Here is a 24,017-nt window from a genome sequence, read left to right as displayed (position 1 = left end):
TTTTCATTTTAAAAATGAGTCACAGAGCTGAGGAAGAATGTCAGTATTATGAATGTCAACAGAATTGTCTTATTTTTTAACAGGCAAAAATTTAGGAAACTGTTGACCAGCATTGTCCTTATAAACTGTGGTTTAGATTAAATTGTTACGAATGATTTCTATATATTAAAAGGCCTTTCATTTTGCGACTGTTTAGCTATTTCCTCCATGCTGATGAGACTGTGGTCTCTCACATTCCTGACAATTATTGGAATTAATAGAGAAGAAAGTCAAAATTGGTCATTTTCCTTAGAAGCTCCTGGAAATTTTCCTTCTTAAATATTGGCTGGGTTGCCCAAGGAAATTGTGGAGTTTCTGGACAGATTTTCAATTGAAGTGGTGGTTCTTTTTAGCCTGGATGACTTGGCCATATCCTGCTTATAGGCAGAGAATTAGATGAAATGATTCTTGATGCTCTTTGTTCTGTGACCACTGAGCCCAGAAAGCCTCAACATGGAGTTTCTCCGGACCAACAGATAGATCATGAAAAGTCACCATGGCAACTAGTTTCTGAAGGGAGGCTTACAGCAGAACCAGAGGTAGGGAGCCATTGTGGAAGTAGTCAAAGGCTTAAGGAAGTTACAGGATTTTAATTGAACTGATTCTTTTTTTTTTTTTTTTAAATGTTTCTTTATTTTTGAGAGAGAGCCAGAGCATGAGCGGGGGAGGGGCAGAGAGAAAGGGAGATACAGAATCTGAAGCAGGCTCCAGGCTCTGAGCTGTCAACACAGAGCCCGATGCGGGCTCAAACACAGATGGTGTATGCGTCAATGTTCACAGTGGCCTTGAATAGGCTGTTTAGCCTCCATAGCTCCCTCTAAAATAGGCAGGCTTGTCCTGGAATCTCCCTCTCTCCACTTTCATGCTTGTTTCTTCCATTCAGTACTCTTGTCCTGCTCTTTTCCTTCTCCTACTTGCAGTCCTACTTTGTGTTTTTCTGCTCCCTGTAGCCGATACCAGTCACAAGATGCTTCCTCACCCTTCCTTCTCCTGACCTGTCAAAGCTTACAAAAGTGAGTTCCAACCCTTCAGAGTCTTCTTCTCAGCAAAATAACATATCCAATCCTCTCATGAAAAGTATTCTACTTACATTTTTTAAAAAAAAATGCTGTTAATTTTTTAAAGTTTATTTATTTATTTTGAGGGGAACAGGGCAGAGAGAGAGAGAGAGAGAGAGAAAATCCCAAGCAGGCCACACTGTCAGCGCGGAGCCTGATGTGGGGCTTGAACTCACGAACTGTGAAATCATGACCTGAGCTGAAATTAAGAGTTGGACACTTAACCAACTGAGCCACCCACGTGCCCCAGTATTCTACTTATCTCAACATTTTGGTAAGGGGCAAATACTTAACATTCTGGAGTTCAAGGGGTAGTGGCTAGAGGCATGGAGCAGGTGATAGATATCATTTTGAATGGGAAAGTCTTTCAATTTCCTTTACATCCTATTAAGCAGGCAAAACCTCAATATTGGGCAGGTGCCATCCTGGCCTTTCTATATGACCCATCATCACTGCCCTTCTTTCCAAAGAAGGCTTGAAAAGGGACCCTGGGACATCCCGAGTGGTGGTTGGATTCCCTCATTTATCAAAAGAGGCATGATCTAAATGAGTCCAGGTTGGATCAGGTAAAGAATGAGACCAAAAAGGAGATGTGTCCTTGAAAGCAGCCAATATCATAGCCTGGGGGCAGGCATTTGTTGTCAGCTGACTCACACTGCCTTGGGATTAGCCAGCTCTACTTTCTGTTTCAACAATAAAAAGTCTTGCAAAACTGCTGGCATGTGAGACAGAGGTATCCAGAAGGTCTTGGCATCTCTTCCAGCAGCATAATGGGTCTTGGGGAAGAGACTCGTGAGAGCGTGGTCCATGCACTCCACCACCAGGGAGAGGTCCATGTTCACAAAAGAATTAGTGTCTTTCAGTTTGTCTAGACCTGTAAAAAGAGACAAAAACACCCTTACTCTTTGGAAGAAGGGGAGAAGGGGTGTGGGAGGCTAGGGTGTAAAGGGGGGGATGCGTATGTGGGTATTTATTTTGAATTTGCTGTTATAATTGAGGCCCTTTGTGGTGGGTTTCTATCTGTTCTTTAAGGAAAGGATACAACCGTGCTTTCGTTAGACCCCTGGCTCTCAAACTTGAGTGGGCAGCAGAATCTCCTAGAGGGCTTGTTAAAACCCAATTGCTGGGTTGGTTCTGACTCACCACCTGTGAGATTCATATATAGCCTTTAATACTACAGTGTTAAATTGGGACCCAATAGGTAGGTGTGAAGTGGGACTCAGTAATTTCCATTTCTATCAAGTTTCCAGGTGATGCTGATGGTGCTGGTCCAGGGAACAAACTGAGAAGCACTACTCTAAAGCAATGAAGGACAGATGCTCTATAGTCTATGAGGCCCCTGAGCCCAGGAAGTTGTGGGTTTGAGTCCAAATTTGTTTTAAGGGAATACTATATAGGAAATGTGGGTGTGCATGTGTGTGCATACGTACACTCACATACCACGTACTTCTATAATTCAGTGAATAAAGAGGGAATCATCCCCAAAAGTCTTGACTCAGAATGCTAAACATAGGCTGGTTATCAGACAGATGAAATGTCTGCCTAATGAATTATGATAGTTTTAAAGAGGCAGGTATTTTATCAGAGATTGGTAATGGCTCAAAGCATTCCTCCTGTGCTCTTAAAACATACCTGAGTTGTGTCTTCTTAAGAGAAAAGTCTATGATTTTTAAATCTTCCCTTCTACTTCAGGCCTTAGTGGCTGCAAGTTATTCAAAAAACCTAACTGAGATTACCTAATAAGTCTTAGTGTCTATTTTAAACTCTTACAACTATTGCCTTGGAAATGAAGAAAGGTGAGCTTAAATTTGTGGTCTGCTTTGGAACTGTGAGTCTGGCTGATGTCCAAGTCCTGATTTGGAAAATTCTAATAAGAACAATCAGTAAAAGAGAGGATACCTCAGCCAGGGGCCAAGTAAAAAATAATTTTCAGATGGCAGTTCATGATATATTCATAGGCATTTAGAAATATCAATGTCAATATCAAATAGAAAAAGCTCTTTTAAATGAGGGATTTTTTTTCTGAACTACTTAGAATCTTCAGAGTTGGTAATGAGTGAGAAGCTGAGTTTTTAATGGCAGAGGTTCTCAGCATATAGTGACATGATGGCACTGGGAGGTTTGTCAAACCAGACGTTCTCGTTGATATGTATGTATGCATCTGTGTGTGTGCACAAGTGTGTGTGTGTTGGGTGGGGTTGGGTGGTTGAGGAAGTCTGTCATTCTAAAAGCCTCCCCATGTGGATCTGACTCAGCTCTTGGCTCCACCTCCAAAACTTCCAGCCTTGAACCTTGCCACAGTTGGCTGACTTACCAAATCCATCAACAAAGAGGCAGGACCAGAGTTTTAAGGTTAGAGTGACACAAAGTTAGGTGGGGCCCTGTTTGGCTCAAAGCAGGAGCTCAGTAAGTGTTTGAGGAATGTCGACTAAGCTTGTAATAAGACCAGGAAGTTTGAGGTGGAGGCAGAGCCCTGTTACAGGAAGTTCCACCAGCTCCTTAAAGCCTCGTTTACATTATAGTGCAGGGCCCAAGGATAAATGGTGAAGTCAGGCTGTCTGGGTTCAGATCTAGCTCTTCTACTTACTAATTGTGCAACATTGGGCAAGTTACTTCTCTATGCCTCTGTTTCTATAAACTTAAGGTAATAGCTACTTCATAGGGTTTATTTGGGCATTTTAAATGAAAGAGTCCATGTAAAGCACTTAGAATGGTGACAAGTACATAGCAAATGTTCACTATATGTTAGTCATCATAATCTAGTCTATTATTATTTCTCCATCCCTGACTCAATCTGATTTATGTTACTTCTCCTGCTCTCTCCACCCCCACCCCCACCCCCCCAACCCATGCATTCTTGCTCTGGAAAGCTTCCACCCAAATAATTCCTTCCTGTCCTTTAGGCCTTACTCTAACCTGACCTGTCTCATAAAGGCCACTTAACTAGCAATGCATTCATCCAGTTCTGAATTTCTTGGGTAAGTAGAGACTGCACCATCTAGCACCCACTCTGGGCTGTTGGGCTCTGTCTAAGAAGTATAGCATCAATTTTCTTACACATTGTAGAGTCACTGTTTTAGTTTCACGTGGTTACTTTTTCTTGTCAACTTGACTGTATACTAGGTAAGGGTCAGAGTCTGACTCTTTATATTTTGTAACCTCCATGAATCCTTGAACAATGTTTAGTGAGTGGTTGTTGTTTACCAAAAAGAGGAGGTTTATGTAGAGTTGAAGATGGGGGGCTCCAGCCTGGACACAACCAGGGGGAGCTGTATAGCCTTTGGTAGGACATAGCACCTTTCTAAGCCTCTGCTGACTACTCCTATGGTTCTTTTGAGGAGTAAATTATAAAATTTATAAGGTGTTTAGTATAGAACTTGGCACTTGGTAACTGCCCAGTAAATGTTTGTAAACCCTTGAAGTGAGAGATGGCACTGGAATTAATACGAATCTCTGATCCATATCTAGGATTCCCTATTGGTATATTATTATGAACACCTTATTTTTTTTTTTTTCATTTAATTTTGAGTCTCCTTCATGTTGTCTATGATAATGAACCCCAGAGGAACCCTGGTCCACCAGAGACTTACTTTTTTCAATGTAACCTTCTCCATATTGTTGTTTTATATCTGGAGACAGATGTTTCCAAATGGCAAGTTTTTTTTCGGTGGCCTTTACTGGATCTGATAATCCTGTTTTGAACAATCCTGGTTCAATACATGAAACGTGTACACCAAAAGCTTTCATGTCCCGTCTGTGAAAAGAATACACTGATGATGTTTAATCCAGCTTGGTTTGGAGAATGTTTGCTATTTGGATGACTATTTTCTTATGAATTTTTTTCATGGAATCACAGAATTGGATAGGTTGGAAAGGAGTAGCTTGTTCTATGCTTGCAGCTTGCAGGTGAGGAAGCTGAAGTTCAGGGTGGCAAAGGGAGGGCGGTTTAGTGGCAGAAGTGGAAAGGCATCTGGGTAGGCCCATCCCCAGTTTAGTGCTCCATGTGAAGCCAGATTCTCTCATTAAATTGACAAGCATTCAGGATAAGGACAGGCTTCTTCTCAGTACGCAAAGCACCTTCTGGAGAAATGGACTGATGATTGGCCTGGGTGGATAAGTTTACCTCCATTCTAGGAATGTAAAGAGATTGTGGAACAAGTGAGGCTAGGCTGAGGGACACAGTGTGACAATCCTTGATGTGGCTAATCTGTTCCCTCTGCTGCTCAGTGAGCTCTTTCATTGTGTGGCCTCAGAAAACCAAAGGTCTGCTCATTTACTGGGCAATAAGGTTTTAGGGGAATCATGGAACCCCTCCCCCCTACCCTGGGCCTTTTAAAGCAAAATAAAGTATTGCAAACCATTATATGAGTAATTACCTCCTAAATTTAATTTATATTTCCACCAAGGATATATAAGGAAGTAATTATTCATTTTATACAAGTCTTTATCCTAAGATTTTTAAAGAACTCTACCAATGAACTTAAAATGTGATTTATCTTAGGTTCTGCTTTCTAGCAACATGCCTAGTGGTTAGTTTGCAGTGTACTTAACTAAAAATACAAATTATCTTGATCTTGAAAGATTTTGAAAATATGTTGCTTGCATTAAAATTTCAAGGGTTATTTTCCAACTTAATTGTACTTCACACACCTATCTTCTGATCTCCTTTGGGTTTTGGAAAGTATTTGGGAAGATTTGTCTCCCCACCCACTCATGAAATAGCATATAATCTGGGGACAACAGGCTTTAAGTCACCCAACTAAGCTTACCAGGTAAGTAAAACCAGCATGAAACCAGTATTTTTGCTTGGCAAATATAGCTTTAAAGAGACCCAGGCTTCTCCCAGTTGGACCACTGTCCCTAAACCATCCTACATATAGAAATTCTGGAGTTGCCACTTGACTGTGGCCTTCATGCACAGTACCTTTTCCAATACCAGTTCCATGATTTAGAAAAATACCCACTCTTTATTGGGTAATTTCAGCCATGTAGAGCTGTATTGCAATCACACAAACACTTCACTTGAAAAAAAATTTTTTTAAGTGGTTATTGGTCCCCAAGAGGATAGGAAGAAACCCTGTTGCTTTTTGTCTTTCTCTTTCCACCCATCATGTGGCCCTATACCCAGCACACACATGGGAAGTAGATGGCAGAATAGGGTGACATCTGGTTGGAGGGAAGTCCCAGGAAACAAGAAGGAACGGGAAAGATCACAGAGAGGAGCTGAGGAAAGTGACCCCGTAACATTGTTTATGCACTGCACTTGAGCATGTATGGATCTGACTTAGAGAAGCGAACTCTGGGACAACCATCTTCTGTATCCTAGACTGGCTACTGTGTGGTACATCTATGGGACATCTCTGGTAGCAAACAGGAAAAAGTACAGAATGATGGTTAGCAGTTGTGACCTGAATACAACCTCATCAACTGTCTGCTAAAACAAAAATATCAACCTTCTCTATAGGACTTAAATAAGACCCATAGTCTCATATAATTCCAAATATTCAGCATAAAAAGAACTGGAAACATTCCAAAAGAACTGGAACATTCCAAATGTTCAGCATAAAAAGAACTGGAAAATCTCAACTCACATGGGAAAAGACAATGGCAGATGCTAATGCCAAAAGGACACAGATGTTGGAATTATCAAAGTCTTTAAAGCAGCTATTATAAAAATGTTTCAAGTACAAAAGAAAATACTCTTGAAGTCAATGGAAAGTTACAGCACTTCTCCCCAAAAGGAAAAGGCAAAGAACCAAATGAAAATTTTACACTTGAAAGATATAATAACCAAAATAAAGTATTTATTGGTTGGATTCAATAGCAGAATGGTGATGGAGGAACGTCAGTGGATTTGAAGGTAGATCATTAGAAATTATCCAATTTGAACAGCAGAAAGAAAAATGATTGAGAAAGTGGACAGGACCTTAGGGATCTGTGTGATAAAACCAAAGGTCTACCATTTGTGTTATAGTCTCAGAAGGATAAGAGAAAGAATGGATTACAGGAAAAAATGTTTGAAGAAACAATAGCTGAAACCTCACCAAATTTGGCAAAGATATAAATCTACAGATTCAGGAAGCCCTGTGAATGTCAAATGTTATAAACCCAGAGAAATCCATGCCTGGGTGCACTTTGTTTGCTAAATAAGTCCTTTGTTTTAGGCTCTGGGGTTCTCTGGTAGGCACACAGGAAAATGATGTGGTCAGTGCTTTCTTGGGGGAGCAAAATCTCCACCTCTGATTAGTAAATTCCTGCTCTGAGTTTTATTTGGAAATGGAAGCACCAGAGGAAAACTGTATTTCTTGTCCTCAGGGTGGGGTTGGGGAGGTTATCATCTCTTTAGCTGTAGTGTCTGAAATGTATGGGAATATGGGTCAGGAGCTTGCAGAGAGAGAGAGAGAGAGAGAGAGAGAGAGAGAGAGAGAGAAAGCTATGTAGCTGATTCATTATTTTGTGATAATTACATTTACTTTACCAGATAATTTTCTACTGAGGGTTTATTTATTTATTTATTTTAATGTTTATTTATCTTTTAGAGAGACAGAGCGCGAGTGGGGGAGGGGCAGAGAGAGATGGAGACAGAATCTGAAGCAGGTTCCAGGCTCTGAGCTGTCACCACAGGGCCCAACGTGGGGCTAACCTACAGCTGTGAGATCATGACCTGAGGGAAGTCAGACGCTTAACTGACTGAGCCACCCAGGAGCTCCTCTACTGATGGTTTAAACAGAATGGTGTTGTTGTGTCTGCAACTGATAGTTACACTAACAGAGAGGTCTGCCTTGATTTAGCCTCCCTATATGATTCCTTAACTATTTAACAAACTGACTTGTTGAATACGAATTCACCATCGCTATCAGCATCATGCATTAATGCAAAAAGTAAAAAGAGGCTTGTCTAGACTTAGGTCCAATCTCAGTTCTACCACTTACCAGCTGGGTGACCTTGGGCAAGTTACTTAATCTGTTTCAGGGGTATTATCTATTGGGAACTATTATTGGGAATAATTTAAAGCACTAAATAGAGTGCCTAGTGCATAATAATCACTCAATAAGCATTACCAACTAATATTTCTTAGTATGTCAATGTTTACTTTACCTTAAGCTGTCATTGAAGCCTTCTAATGCATATTTGGATACAGTATAACCCCCTCCACCAAGTGCAAGCCGACCTCCAATGCTGGAGACATTGATAACCCTTCCTTGAGCTTTTTTGACCAAGGGAAGCAAATTTAATGTCACATCGATGAGTCCAAACAAGTTCACTTCAATAGGTTCCCTGTAGTCTTCCACTGTCAGCCAGTCGGTGGGAGCCAACACTCCGAGAACACCAGCATTGTTGATCAGACCCCAGAGACCTAGAACAGAGAGGAAAGAAAGGAGTTGTGATAGAAGATGGCACTGATATGGGCATCCTTGATGGAAATACAGCCCCTGCTTTACACATTTGTGCCATTTCCTCCTTCTAGCCATGTTCCTGCTTTGAAATACGTTACAGTTTTGGGAAGTAACTACTCTCAGAGAAGGTGGGAAGCTAAATTGAAATAGTTGAAGCTCTGTTACAATTTCACAGTAACTCTATTTCTGGTTCTGAATGTAAAATACTGATACTGTCTGAATGAGCCTTTTACTTTTTCATCTCAGATGTAGAGTAAAATGGTCTATTTTTCCCACTTGCTAGATGGCAAAGTGAGAGATTATTTATAAACTGCTTTTTACAGACAAAGAGCAGTATCAATCTACTTCACATCTATTTTTGGTAAAAAATCTAGTCATCGAAAGTTTTATTTTATGATGGAAAACATTTAATATTGTTAAATTTGTTTGGAAATCAAGTATTAAAAATGGTCTGGAGGGGCGCCTGGGTGGCTCAGTAGGTTAAGCGTCTGACTTCGGCTCAGGTCATGATCTCATGGTTGGTGAGTTAGAGCCCCTCATTGGGCTCTGTGCCGACAGCATCCTAGCCTGGAACCTGCTTCAGATTCTGTCTCCGTCTCTCTCTGCCCCTCCCCTGCTGGTTCTTTCTCTCTCTCAAATATAAATAAACATTAAAACATTTTTTTAAAAAATGATCTGGGAACATTATCAAACCATTGCTTTTCAGGTTCAGAGTCTCAACTACACAATGAAGATGTGATAGAGAAAAATCACATACATTTGGTTTCGTTTTTTCCATTTTGGATCCTAATATCTTCATTAATGAGAATATTTCAAGCTTCATTCAAGCCAATAAAAGTCCTCTAGTTTGGAATGCTGTCATCTTGGCAGAATGAGGTCTGATGGCTTACTACTCTATCACGATGATCTAAGACAGCTTTATCAGAGTCTCAGGCTATTTTCTACCTTTTCCCATGGAAAATGTGTGAGTTGTGGAATGATTTTAGAGTGAGAAGTAGGCCCCAGGTATCCAGATGGCAATTTGGGGATTGCTCTCATGATCTCCTGTAGCTTTTAGCTCCAAGTGCCTTTGCTATATATGTGGCTAAACTAGAACTTCACGAGAGAAGAGCAGGAAAACTCAATACCTCCAATTCACTTCTAAATTTGCCCACCGAGACTTATGACTGAGAATAATGGGGACTGTGTCTTTCATGCAAACAGAGAGCTTGAAACTTGGAACTACTGAGGGCTCTATCCTAAGATTTTCCCAATATTCTCCAGTACCGTAACTGGTCTTCAGGAGACATTTTCTTGAAAGGCCATTTAAGATCCAAACACATTTAACTTAGCTGTAGCTACTTTACAACACCCCCTCCATTTTTCCCACCCCTGTATCACTCACCTTTTTCCCCAACTTGGTTTTTCACCCACTGGGCAGTCCTCTTGACATTCTCTGGGTCTGTTACATCTAGAAGCACGGTGTGAAGCCTTTCTGAGGTTTCTGCCTTTAAAGCTGTTGATTTTGATTCAGTCAGACAAGCAGCAATTACATGAAATCCTTTTTTATCAAAAGTTCTGGCTGCCAAATTTCCAAAACCCGTGTCACACCCAGTAATGAAAATGTACTTATCAGTGATGTCTGCAATCTTTAGTTGTCTTTTATAATTCCATACAAAACCACAAAAGATTAGGAGGGCTAATACCCAAAAGAACATGTTCTTTCCAGTATATGATAGGAACTCTCCTTTCTTGTACAATAAAAGAAGATGGTGACCTGAATGTTCAAAATTAGAAAGAAAATTCAAATTAGAACCATCAAAGGATTATAACCCAATTTTTACGAACTTCAGATACTTTAATGCATTTGAGTAGATAGTTTTTAAAAAACAATAACTGTTATTTAGTTGGAAACATGGCTATTTAAGTGCTAAACCATAGCTCTAAGTAATGTGAAAACCAACCAAGCTACAGTCAGAGAAAGTAAACAGGAGAGAGAGAGAGAGACAGAGAGAGAGAGAGATTGAGAGATGCCATGGCAAAGCTGACACAGGTCATTGGGTTTGATGTGACAGTAATCTCATGTGTGAATTCATCTATGTGAAACACAGACTGTCATGGTAAAATCTTATCTCTTGCAACTTCATGAAATTCAATCTATTAGAAAATGTTCAATTTCAATTGATTGATTAGATTCTTAATTATTCTTAGACTGTCAGGAAAAGGAGAGTATTTTGGTATTGCCATTATGAAAATGTTCCTAAGTTGGTTTCCAGTTTGTTATTTTCAGTAGCTTATTGTCATCCTTCAACCCAACTCTAAAAACCATCACAACACCATGCAGAGAGTATGCAGTGGGCAGCCGCCAAGGAGTTCATGGAGAGAGGGTGAGATGAGTGGGAAGAGACTGAGGGATGATGGCCGAAGGCACAGTGTCCCAAACAGAATCAAGAAGTCTCAGATTCTGTTCTCTCTGGCTTTCGGTGAGGAAGAAGATTCGCACGTACATAGGACAAAGGAGAGCAAATTCTTTCCTGAAAACCATGAAGCTTTGACTGTAAGCAGTGCAGAATGACTTGGACAATTAGTTTGACAGGGCTAGATGGCCTAGGGCCTAAAATCAAAAAGGTGGAGGGCTTCCTTTCCCCTTTACTCAGAAGACTGCACCTGCATTTTGCCTCAGCATGTATTACCTTTTTTTACTTTTTTTAAATTAAAAAAATTATGTCATGTACACTTACTACATCAATTTAGAAATATCACACTTCTTTTTGGATTAAAAATACATGTTAAAAAAAGAATATTATATTAATTTTATAATCTTGACCATTTAAATGCATATGCTGTCTTAAAAGTTACAGTAATTATTGGGGCACCTGGGTGGCTCAGTCAGTTAGGCATCCGACTCTTGATTTCAGCTCAGGTCATGATCTCATGGTTTGGGCTCTGTGCTGACAGTGAGGAGCCTGCTTGGGATTCTCTCTCTTCCTCTCTCTGCCCCTCCCCTGCTTGCAAGTACTCTCTCTTTCAAAATAAATAAATAAACATTACAAAAGGTTATTATGCAGTGTTTGGCTGCAAAATTACAGTTGTGAATGAATCAAGCAATTGTATGATTGAAAACAAGGGTGATATTAATTTGGAAGTGTACTATCAAAAGTATCACAGGGAGGGATTTCAGACTATTTGGAGATATAAAATTCCCCAATATATACATATTCCCCATAATATAGATATAAAATATGTATTATGATGTTTGTTATTTACAAAGACAGCCAATACCGTCAATTTTACTGTGGGTACCGGTGGCCAGGGAAGGGCAAGCTATCCCATAGGACAAAGTGAACAAGAACTGGAGGGCATTTACCTGTTTGCCTAGGTCTGAGCATCACGATGGCTCAGGCCTCCTAGCTCAGCCATAGACAACACAAAGGAGGAAGATTGTTAGGTCCCACCACATGTAAGAGCAGCCCTGGGCCTGTATTGGCTCTCTCTGCCTTTGGAAGCAAGAGGGGCAGGAGAAAATATCACCTTGGGAAAAACCCTATTTCCTTCGCTTTTGACTCAGAAAGTTTCCTTTCTTTGCCCCATGTTCACACATATCTCTGCCCTTGATCCAGAGCCACCCTTAGAATCAAGAGGGGCCTTATGTGCTAAATAGAAGATAAGACTTCAGTTGAAGTTCAGACCTTACGGGTGCTTCTGGAATCATGACTGTTTATGGACACTGTGTTCAAAGTACTTGCAAGGCCAAGCAATTTTATAAACTTTGACCTTTCTCTCTCTCTCTCTTTTTTTAATGTTTACGTATTTATTTTGAGAGAGAGAGAGAGAGAGAGAGATTGAGAGAGAGAATGAGAATGAGTGAGCAGGGGAGGGGGCAGAGAGAAAATGGAGAGAGAATCCCATGCAGGCTCTGTGCTGACAGCATAGAGCCCAAACCATGAGATTGTGACCTGAGCCAAAATCAATAGTTGGATGTTCAACCAACTGAGCTGCCAGGTACCCCTGGACTTTCTTTTTCTTTCTTTCTTTCTTTCTTTTTCTTTTTTTTTTTTTTTTTTTTACAATTATTTCCTGGTTTTTCATTTGAACCATTTAAAAAAATTGTTCATTTTTTTTCCTGCTTGTAAAAGTAACTTATGCTCATGGTAAAAAGAATTTGGCAAATACAGAAAAAATTAAAGAAGGAAATAATGATTATCACATTTGGCTCTTAGTGTTTTGGTAAGTCTTCTTGTATATATATTTTCCTGTATACGTAAATGTTTCTCTCCCTAATAAGGAATAGAAATATACAGAATTATACACACACACTCATGTGCACACATACACACAATTTTTGTCTGCTGCTTTATAAGGAACAGATTATTTCAGATAAAAAATAACGCAATCTAATATATCTTCTTCACTTCTCAAGGAAATTCTGGGCTCTGCCTTCATCTTTTTTCCCAGAAAAAGATATATAAGTAAAGAAAGAAAAGGCAAGAGAACTATCAATTGATAAAAATAAGTCAGAGGTAAACATTAAAATATGGTAGGTTTGAGCAAACTAGTTGATTCTTTGGATACAGCTGTGCCTATTTCTAAAGCAGTCAAGTTTGTAGACTATCGTGGCTTAATAATTTGGCATAGTTTCACAAATCTTTCCTGCGTAGGAGTTATTGATTTGTGGCAAATCAATGTCTATGTAGTAGAATTTTCCCTTCTCAAACATATAAATACATTAAAAATGTATAATTTTGAGGTGAAGTGTTGGTGTAACTACCTTTTGCAAAATTTCATATTTAGATATTTTAAGGAAATTTTGTATTTATAAATTCAATTAGTATAGTGTTTTGTTCAAGTCTGGCCTCAATTAATTGAATAATTGGATAACTAAATGTTGAATATGTTTTCTGAGTGGATTCTGTAGCCTTAACTGCAATCCAAACCCCATGGAATTATTTGAAGAAGGCAAATGCTCATGGAGTTTAATGTGTACTAGATCAGAGAGTAGAAACTTTCTATGTTGTCAAGTTTTGCTGGGGGCAAGCATAAGGGGAGTAATCGTAAAAGAATGGTTTACATTTGTGAAGCATTCTACGCTATACTTTTACATATAGATCTCATCTGGTTCTCTCAACAGCTTTTTTGAGTTAAAGAGGGCACATTGTTTGCCTTATTTTATAGAAGAATCAATATGCTAACTAATAAATGTAAAAGGAATGATGGAATTAGAAAGTCATCATTTAGCAACTGACATAACAATTATATCAGAGAAGTTTGATCAATGGATGCTAAAACTAGTAGGTGAAATTCTGATAAGAAACCATTATAGAATCTCAAAAAATCTCCCCATAAGATAGGCACTAGTTAAAAAGAGAGTAATAATAATTTCACAGAAGAGAAATCTGACAGATACCACCTTACCCAAGTGATAAAAATTAACACTGCTAGTCATGGGACAAACCAACATTAGGTGCCTCCTGGGATGGTGCACTGGAAAGGACACAGCAACACTTTTGTACATAAATGGATCCTAATCCTGCATGGAGCTACCTCTTCCATAGACAATATATGGCATATACTCTTTAAAAATGTCAAAGTCATGAAGGAAAAGAAAGATTGAAGACTGCTCCCGATAAACGGAGACTAAAGAGATATGACAACCCAATGCAACATGTGATACTGGACCAGAAAACTATTTTTTTCTTTTGCCAGAAAGGATTTTATTTGGTCAACTCATGAAATTTGAGTGAGATTTGTTGATCTGACAAATAATATTGCATTCTCAATAAATATTAATTTTTCAATTTTTATAATTTACTAAGATTATATAGAAAGTTCCTGCTTTTTAGGAAATATACACTGAAGAATTTAAAGATTAAGTAGCACCATGTCTCAACTCAGTTAAGACCATGTCTTTAACTCTGTTAAGAAAATAATAAGAATATTCATATAAATAAGTAAACATATAAAGGAAGCAAGCTGAGTTTCCATTGATAGATGAATGGCTAAAGAAGATGTGGTTGCCCAACCACAAACAGGTGGTTGCCAGGGCAGAGGTGGGGGGTGGTGGGGGTGATTGTGGGGGGATGAGTGAAATAGGTGAAGGGGATTAACAGGTATAAACTTCAGTTATAAAAGAAATAAATCCCAAGAATAAAAAGCAGAGTATAGGAAATATAGTCAATAATAATGTAATAACTTGTATGGTGATAGGTGGCATGCATTTTGTAATGTATATGAATGTCTAGTCACTATATTGTACACCTGAAGCTAATATAATATTGTATACCAACTATACTTCAATTAACAACAAAACCCCCACATACATATGGTTATAAAGAGAGAATGAAAATGCAAATGTGGTAAAATGTTAATATTTGGGGATTCTGGGTTGTATTATTTTTTCAACTTTTCCACAAATTTGAAATTATTTCAAAATAAAAAAGTAAAAAATTGGCAAGGGAAAATAAAACATTTTTTTTTTTTTCCTGAGAAAAGGCTTCACTAGACCCAAAGGGTTTCATGCACAAAATAGGTAAGAACTCCAGCACTTCAGAATCTAGTGACCTTGGACTTCTACTCTTTGGTAAGTTCACCTTCACAACTAGTGGAGAAAAACAAAAACTCAAACCAAAGCAGTAAGATTCCTTCCTCCTTCCTCATCCTCTCCATTTCTCCCTTACTTCCTCGTTCCCTAGCCAAACACATTTTTCCTTGGTGACAAGCCACAGAGAAGAGCTTTTTAGTTGTTAAGGATGGGCTCACACTTATGTTCAAAAATTTTTTGAATATTTATTTTTGAGAGAGAGAGAGAACATAGTTGGGGAGAGGCAGAGAGAGAGGGAGACACAGAGTCTGAAGCAGTCTCCAGGCTCTGAGCCATCAGCACAGAGTCTGATGCGGGGCCCTAACTCATGAACCATGAGATCATGACCTGAGCCGAAGTCAGACGCTTAACGGACTGAGCCACTAAGACGCCCCAAAGATGGGTTCACATTTTAAAATGTGTTGTCTTTATTAGGTACCTCTCTAGGCTGAGAGTCATTTCAGATGCTGGTGTCCCAGCCTGCAGCCAGAATCCAGGGGACTACCAACTCTGACCTAGAGTTTTATAAAGCCTGTCCTTACCCCAAATATTATTGTCTAAAAAATACTGGTTCTTCTTCAATTCTTAAGGTTCACATTCCTCTAGGTCATCGGACCAGTCAACCATAAACCAATACATACACACCTCTGACCTCTAATAGTATTTTAGCCAAGATTCCATGTGTTGTCATGTTCCTGAGCAGCAGCCCTTGGTCAGAGTCATTGGGAACATGACCTGTATACAGAAGCTGATTGATGGCTGGTTGGTTCATTGACCACCAAGAAGTAAATGAATAACTGTGATTACTATGGCTGCCTCAACAATACACCGCCAGCCTGGTCACCTTCACATGGCTCCTTGGTCCCTAAAATTCAGAGACTTGGGGCACTGACCTTAGTGGCTTGGCTGTTTGTTTATCTGCTTTGTCTTCCATCTCACAACAAAGTGCTTACCAGGGGTACACATCGCTTGGTTCAAGGCAAGGAGCACCTCATCTGTAACAGTCCTCTTAGGATGCAGTGGCTGTGAGCCTGTGGACTCATCAAAGGTGAGAGCAGAGTAAAGGAGAGCAGGTCTGCAGCCCTCACACTGCAGTGTGTGGACAGCCGCATCCTCTGAACCAGTCCTGGAGATATTTCTTAAGCCCAAATAAACACTAGCCACTTTGCTAGGAAAAATAAACGTGGGAAGCAACGACTGAGGCCACACACACACACACACACACACACACACACACATGGCAGTAGGGCAGGGGTTAGGAACCCAGGTCTCAAAATCAGACAGGTAGAGGTCTAGTCCCAGCTCCTCTATCATCAGAGGTCTTTGGGCACATTATTTATATTTTCTTAGCCTCCATTTTCCTATTTGCAAAATGGAAATAATAACTTTTCCGTTGGAGAGTACCTCGCAAAAAAAAGTGACTAAATATCTGCTACATAGGCAGAAGCTTATCGCTGTGGCAGGATCAGTCATGCTCACTTGGGAAGGCCTGGGGTACTTTTCCTATTTTGGGTCAAATAATTATTTGTTGTGGAGTCTGTCCTGTGCATTGCAGGATGTTTAGCAGCACCCCTGGCCTCGATCCTCTACATGCTAGTAGCACCCCCACCCCAGTTGTGACAACGAAAAATGTTTGCCAGTTGTCCCCTGGGGGACAAAACTGCTTCCATTTGAGAAACACTGGTCTAGCGGTTCCTTGCCTTGTGGGTCCAGAACTTCACAACATCAGAACTATTTTTCTGGAAGCTCAGTCATTAGTTCTCTGGTGGTGCCACATTGATGAGAGTTTATTTATTTTTAATGGCCTTACCAGAAAAGTTTTATTACTTATAAAATATAACTCACATCTTGCTAATATTAGTATTAGTTTCTATGATTTAGAAAAAGTGCCTTTTTGTCATCATGAGGTTGGAGGCAGTGAAAAAGCCAAAGTTAGAAATTACCAAGTTAGCACTCCCAACATTTGTGAGGCCTCAATTCTGGCTAAGACTTTTGGGTTTGGGCCACTACAGGTTCCTCTGTGGAAGCCCTTCTGGTGGGATGTCAATTGATTCTGCAGAATTCAGAATATGGTACTAGAAAAACCATGGTACTTGGATTCCCAGTTCACCAGGTCAGGTAGGAACGGTAATAACTGCTATGGTTTATTGAGTGCTTGCTGTATTCCAGGCCCTCTGGTAGAATCTATGAATATTTATCTTATTTATTTATTTAATTATTTTTGAGAGAGAGATACAGAGAGACTGAGAGAGAGAGAGACAGGGCATGAGCAGGGGCGGCGCAGAGATGCGGGGCTCGAACTCATGGACCGTGAGATCCTGACCTGAGCTGAAGTCAGCCATTCAACCAACTGAGCCACCCACGCGCCCCTATCTTACTTAAACCTTACAGTAACATTATCTCCATTTTATAGAGAAAGAAACAAATTCAGAAACGCAGGTTAATTGGCTCAAGATACAATCATAGTGCTGTTTGGGGACCCCGGCCACTTTGATTTGGCTATTCATGCTTTAATCCTTTGCTGCACTGCCACCTGGATTCCCACTGAACTCTGGGAGTCTGGGCTATGTGTACAATTCTCTACAACCACCAGTACTTGTGTGATACTGGGTATTAGGTAAATTAGTGCTGTAGAAGGAAAGAAGGAAGAAAAGAAAAGAAGGAAAAAGTTTCAACTCTAAGCCCAGGGTTCTGGTGATAGTTGGGTTAAGTCTTTGAGCCCTCTGAACCATCAGGCAAAAGGCTAATAATAGCAATATAATGTTCACACTTCCAACTTAGGAAACTTTAAGAACTTTTGAAGAGTGTTCAAGTAATATTTATCTCATTTAATTGTCAAAATATTTCTGTGAGCTAGGTACAGTAGGTATCGTACATGAAGTTATCAGCCAGAGAGTGGCGAGAGCTAAAATTCTGATCTCTGAACCCCTAGACTGTGTGGAAGGAGAAGGAATAACTGCAAAGAAATTAGACCATTATCAGTTAGTAGGAGGAATGGAAATACTTTATCAAAATTCTTGACCACAAAGATTCAAAAGGAACCAAGAAAGGAGAACTAATTGTGTCTTTCATTTGCCATGCAAAATGCTTTGCTGCTTTGGGAAAATATTGCAACTCGATTGCTGTCCTTGCTCACTTCTGCTTTTTTTTTTTTTTTTTTTTTTTTTTTTAACTTTCTATAACTGGGTTTATTTCCCTAGTAAAAAGTCCAAAATAAGATGCTTTGATTTCACTTCTCTTACTGATCTTCCTCTGCCCTTTAAAATTAAATGACACAATTAAAAATAAACAAAAGAACTGAGAATAATGTCTCAATGTCATTCTGAGCAATGCTTTTCATAAGAAATATATAATTCTTTTAAAATACATCCTCCAACCAGATTTCATTTCATTTCTACATAACTCCATGGAGGGCTTTGTTTTAGAAAGCAATATTGAAACTTGTCAATCACACTGATTGATAGGAATTTGTAGGGTTTGAATTTACTTGCAATTTGTTGCAATCATGGCCTAAGTTGAATCAACAACTAAGTTGTTCATTAAAAAACATCAAATAGAGAGCATTTAGAAGTAACTTTCTAATATTTTCTTTTTGAAGTTCTCTTGCACAGCTTTCGTAATATCGATGGCATTCTGGACATATATGTCCTTAGTGCATTTAAATATCGTTAACCTAGCTAAGTATACCAAATTCCTTTTTAGTTTGATCTTTTCATTGAAGTAAGAAATTCTATTTGTTTGTTTTTGTAACCCAAGTGACCTTTCACAGATTTCAGCTGCACTTTTAAGAAAACTAAGTGTTTAGATCTAATGACACAAACTAAATCATATGACTAATAAATTATGTTTCTGTGAAAAAAAATGTTCAAGTTGGGCACCCAGAAATCTAAGGAGAAAATTTTAAGTGAAGCCAAGGGATCCTATATGAAGTATGCTTCCATTAAGTAACAAATGCTTCTTTGAAGGTCTGATTAAAATAATAATTGATGATGATGATGACGAAAATGATCATGATGATATAACTGAGGGGGTATTTGTCATCATGGAAACATTAAGTTCTCTCATTCAATGGAATGAAGAAGCTCCTTTGACAGTGACATTCCCCTTGAGTCCTGCTTCCTCCAGGAGGGAAGTACCCTGGGTGTACTTTGTGTGGTGGGACCGGTGAGACACGGAGGAGGGCGTGCTTCCTTTGCAGACTCATTCATTCAGTCTCCTAGAAGAGGTCTGGCAGCCACTCTTAATGTAGGGAAGGCCTGACGCATGTACATTTGGCGTTTTTATTTCTAAGGATAAAAGTATCTCTGAGTTGCTTCTGCCTTTTCTCAAAACTTTTTCATTATCATTTATCATAACACCTACAATTATTAGTTAATTAATTATCCCCGGTACCCCTAGTTGATGGCTTTGCCAATATGGTTCCTGACAGTACTGGCAGGGTAAGAATTATTGGTAAAGCCATGGCTGCTTTACTTAAGAGATTGTATATTGTATATGATTTAGTTTATCATCACAAGGCTTCAAAAAAAGCTTAGAATATGGAGAGAATGTTAGGTATGTATACAGAAAATGTGTTCAAAACTGCAGTGTGTTTCTTTTCCTACACAGTCATCTTTGAGTGGAAGTAAAGGTGTGAGTTTTGAAAGTCTGTACCTTAAGAAAGTGACACTGTTATAAGGGTTTTAAGACAAATTCCCCCTTTCCTCATCTGAAATGTATGAGATAATGATTTTTTTCCTTGTATTTAAACATTGGGATTTGTTCTAAAATTGGGCGTACTTTTCAAGTCTCAAAAACATGAAGATGATACAACATTTAAATTTCATTTCATGCAGCACCTAGCCAAGGATATTCTTAGAGCATCTAACATACGCTAAAGGATACTAAGATAAATAAAGCATGGGGCGCCTGGGTGGCTCAGTCGGTGAAGCATCCAACTTCGGCCCAGGTCATGATCTCACAGTTTGTGGATTCGAGCCCCACGTCCAGCTCTGTGCTGACAGCTCAGAGCCTGGAGCCTGCTTCAGATTCTGTGTCTCCCTCTCTCTCTGACCCTCCCCTGCTTGCTCTCTGTCTCTCTGTCTCTCTCTCAAAAATAAATAGACATTTAAAAAAAATTTTTTTTAAAGGATAAATAAAGCACTGTCCTTACCTTGGGCTAGTAGGGTAGGGGGACATTTCAGAGCTATTTGTACAACCTTAAGTTGATTTTTAAATTTTTTTTTTAACGTTTATTTATTTTTGAGACAGAGAGAGACAGAGCATGAACAGGGGAGGGGCAGAGAGAGAGGGAGACACAGAATCTGAAACAGGCTCCAGGCTCTGAGCTGTCAGCACAGAGCCGGACGCGGGGCTCGAACTCACGGACCGCGAGATCGTGACCTGAGCCGAAGTCGGCCGCTTAACCGACTGAGCCACCCAGGTGCCCCTGATTTTTGATCTAAATGCATGTTTTATTTAAACTTTTTCCTCAGCTGCTAAAAATTAACCCATTGAGAGAGTGTCCCACACCACCATTTTATTCATAAAGCCTTTAACAAAGGCTGCCAAGATTAAGTGGCAGTGAAGCCACTAAATTGACTTTCTCCCTTACCTGTTGCATGTTGGGAGTCAAAGTGAATACAGACTCAGACTGGGGGAAAAGCCCAACGTCTTCCAGGTAAAATGCCAGGCACAGGATCATGAAATGGAGAGTAAATATCTGAAGCGAGTTTACTGCTCTCATCTTAGTTTCCAGGAATCAAATATGCACTGTGAGGAGTTCCCTGCTTCCTTCTGCCCTAGAAGGTGTTTTTCTCACCCACTTTAGTGTGCATGTGTGCATTCGCCTCAGGTGACATCTGATAATATTGGCAAGGCCGGTTGATAAACAGAACAGAACTATAGGTAGCAAATCTGCTGCTCTAGTAAGAAACTCAGCTAAGATTCCTACTCTTTTTTGGAGCCCCTCCCCCATTCAGTTTCCAGCTAATTATAAGTTTTACAGATGGTGTCAAATAGGCACAGAAAGAATAACTAGATATAAATTGGATTGTAACTCTAGAGTGCCAAAGAACATTCAAACAGAGACCTGGGAGAGCTTAAAGCAAGGATCTGGGTGACATTGGGATCACTTTTATGGTAAGATGGACTCAGTGTCCATCACAACCTTCTAACATTGTTATTGTTATTATAGCATGAAAAATAACTCGATTAATTTTGTAAGAGTGAGGAAAATCAAAGGCAGTTTGAAGACTGACATGAGAAACCAAGAGATAAAGGACAGAATTCAGTCATTGGTTACCTTACTGAGAATGAACTGGGGCGCAGAAGCTGTTGTGGACCGGCTGGGCTAAGTGCCGTCTGCCCACTGTGCTGGGCAAGGAAGGGTTGAGCCACCTGACCACACTGATCCCCTGGAGGTGTTGATGCCTGGGCTTCCGTCAAGTTCTGAGTTCATATATGTGTGAGAAGTCCTCCGGTTCCCACCTTACTCTGAGTCACTCTTATATGACACTGATGACTAACTCTCTCTTTAGTGGATGAAGAAAGCCAAGAAGCTGGGGGTCATGTGTTTCCAAAGGAATTGGTAGTAGCTTCAGTAAATTAAATTTAGCAACTTTCAGAAGAGACTTAAAAATGATTAATAACATTCCTTTAACTCTGAGTGCAATCTCTTGACCAAATTCAGCGGTTGAAATAATGTAACGTGGAAACATTTTGTAAACTGTCTGGTGCATTGTTTTAATCATTTAATTTTGAATTATGATTACTGTTCATAATCTCTAGGGTTTTTTTTTTTTTTTTCTTCCTGTTAACCTGCCTTTGCTAACTTAGTACTCCTTCTTTCCTAAGAGAGTAGGTAAGGGACACCAATCTGATGATTCTTTTTATCATTTTTTTTTTTAACACCGATGAGCAAGGAGATCAAAATAATTTAGTGAAATGAGGTTCTGTACTTATTTATGAGTCTTAAGGTATGTCGAGGAGATCTTACCTAAATGATTTCTGGGACTAAATCACTGAGAACAGGAAAGGATGCCCCTTCCCTTCCCAGAGTTGTTCTGTTTCAGAGTTTATCACAATTGACCTGCCGTATCCAGGGACTGCAATGGAAAATATTGAGGCTCCAGAGGAAGAGGAGGAAGAGACAACGCTATTATGCACCCGCCCCATCCCCTAGGCTACCACCTCCCCCCTTAGGCACACAGCCAGGTACAAACTCCACTGATTGTTTACTTTCAGTTTCCCTACATATCAGTTTATTGCTTTATGTCTCAGACTGCCCAGACTTCTGTCTTCCCTCTTTGAAAATGCAGTTTATTTTGGTTTAGCTGGGATGAGTGAATGAATGAACATATCTGTCTAGGTAGAGCTTGAACACTGCTATCACACTATAAATTAAATGGGGATCGTTTGTCTCCAAAAGAATAAGAAGCCAAGACTGAAATTTATACAGGTAAAGATGTAGGGCGCCACAAATATGCCAAATATACTTCTTCCCCTTTAACATTCTGCAAGTCAAAGTAAGGCTTACATAGAAAACCCCTTAGAGAAATAATACATTGACTTCGATCTACATGAAGAAAAGTATAAATGATTAATATCAGATCCTTTCTGTGAGCAAGTTATTGTCATTGAGATGGAGAGAGCTATAAGCACCTGGGTGGTCATGTAGGATTGAAGGGAAAAGGAGAAAGAAAAGGCTATGACATTAGTATGTTTTCCCCCTTGTCAAATGGTCCCATATAGGGGTTTAAGCAATGGAACTATTTGTCAGCAGTAACCATATCTGGACTGTAACTAGATCTACATTCAAATACACATCTTAAAAGCTAAATTTCCTTTCATTCTATTCCTTAACAAGGCAACCTATGAGATGTTACTTTGTTCAGCACTCTCTCTAAGTTAGTTAGACTTCTGGTTATCGAAGGTGATGTAAAAGATACAGAGCAAATTGCAATTCTATTTTTTCCCTAGTTCCTTTATAAAGCAAAAGATTGCACTGTGGATTTCATTTAAATGTATTCATTGTTGATAATTGGGCTGTACTTTTATAAGTACTGCCAGTGTCAAAACACTAAATATATGACTCTCCTTTTTCTTCTAAATCTCTATGTCTCCCATATTTCCCCCAATTTCTGTCAAAGGGTGCCTTCTCCACCTTTCCAGACACCAAAACACAAGGAGAATGTCCAGATTCAAGACAGTCTCTGGTGACATATATCGGGTTTTCTACAACTAACTGCACTGTGCTGGGGTCCAAGCCAGACATAATCCTAAATGAGTCAGATGAAGAAAACCACTTACCCCAGCACTGTAGGCTGTGGTGGGTCCAGCTCCTGAATATGGTTGATGTCACTCTGGTAAGGGGGTGGGGGGCAAGGCTGTTTATGCTGAGTGTATGTTGGCCTTCCCCTTCCTGGTATAGTATAATCCACTCTCTCAGGTCACTCCCAGTGGACTGTGCCTTTCTGAATAACTATGAGTTGGTATTACGTCTTTGTATTTTTAAAAGTGTACTTTGTAATTTTTACTTCCTCCTTTTGTCAACAGACAGTGCTCTTATTTCCAGTATAAAGATTCCCCTTTTTGCACCAACAATGCGTTTGACATTCAAGCTGCTTAATTGCAAATGCTGCCCATAAATGCGTTGCTAGGCTTGGTCAAAACTAGGAGCTTTGTTGCTCATTAGGCATTTCCTGACTCTCCCCATTGTAAGATGAAGCTGGGCTAATCTTTTGTTTCCCTCCACTGTAAAATCCTTACAAATACTAATAGTTAAGGACTGAATTGTGAGAACATTTAGTAGATTCTTTGAAGAAAGATCTTATTTGCAGAACACACAACCGTTTAGCTTACTCAAACAAGAGGTCTTGGTTTGAAAGATGGGGGTGAGGAGTATTATATTAGGGAGCATTGCCCTGGAAAGAGCAAGAGAGATGAATGAAGGCTTAATAAGAAAAATGTGACTCTCACAGAGGAAGG

At 39.6% G+C, this 24,017-nt stretch overlaps 1 protein-coding gene across 2 annotated transcripts; it reads right to left on the bottom strand.

Annotated features, from left to right (window-relative positions):
* Positions 1–1,281: 1,281 nt before the first annotated feature.
* DHRS9 (dehydrogenase/reductase 9) lies at positions 1,282–23,488 on the bottom strand. Of its 2 annotated transcripts, none has more exons than XM_042952584.1 (5): positions 23,340–23,488; positions 9,879–10,250; positions 8,196–8,454; positions 4,688–4,851; positions 1,282–1,971 (listed from the first exon to the last, which is right to left on the bottom strand). In XM_042952584.1, the coding sequence occupies exons 2-5, from the start codon at positions 10,189–10,191 to the stop codon at positions 1,748–1,750; spliced, it is 960 nt and encodes a 319-aa protein (XP_042808518.1). In that variant the 5' UTR covers positions 10,192–10,250; positions 23,340–23,488; the 3' UTR covers positions 1,282–1,747. The 2 variants fall into 2 exon arrangements, with proteins under 2 accessions (XP_042808518.1, XP_042808517.1); XM_042952583.1 differs by lacking the exon at positions 23,340–23,488 and adding an exon at positions 21,334–21,503.
* Positions 23,489–24,017: the final 529 nt, after the last annotated feature.

The sequence above is a fragment of the Panthera leo genome, chromosome C1 (genome assembly GCF_018350215.1).
Source record: "Panthera leo isolate Ple1 chromosome C1, P.leo_Ple1_pat1.1, whole genome shotgun sequence".
NCBI classification, from domain to species: domain Eukaryota; kingdom Metazoa; phylum Chordata; class Mammalia; order Carnivora; family Felidae; genus Panthera; species Panthera leo.
The sequence above is the reverse complement of the archived record's forward strand: the minus strand, read 5'-3'. Positions and strand labels throughout refer to the sequence as shown.

Excerpts from the sequence above, each read along its gene's own strand:
- DHRS9 (XM_042952584.1), bottom strand. The coding sequence starts at position 10,191 with ATGTTCTTTTGGGTATTAGCCCTCCTAATCTTTTGTGGTTTTGTATGG. Across the intron at positions 8,455-9,878 it reads AAACCAAGTTGGGGAAAAAG|GTCTCTGGGGTCTGATCAAC; the intron begins GTGAGTGATACA and ends TCTCTGTTCTAG. Across the intron at positions 4,852-8,195 it reads GGCTTCAATGACAGCTTAAG|ACGGGACATGAAAGCTTTTG; the intron begins GTAAAGTAAACA and ends TTCTTTTCACAG.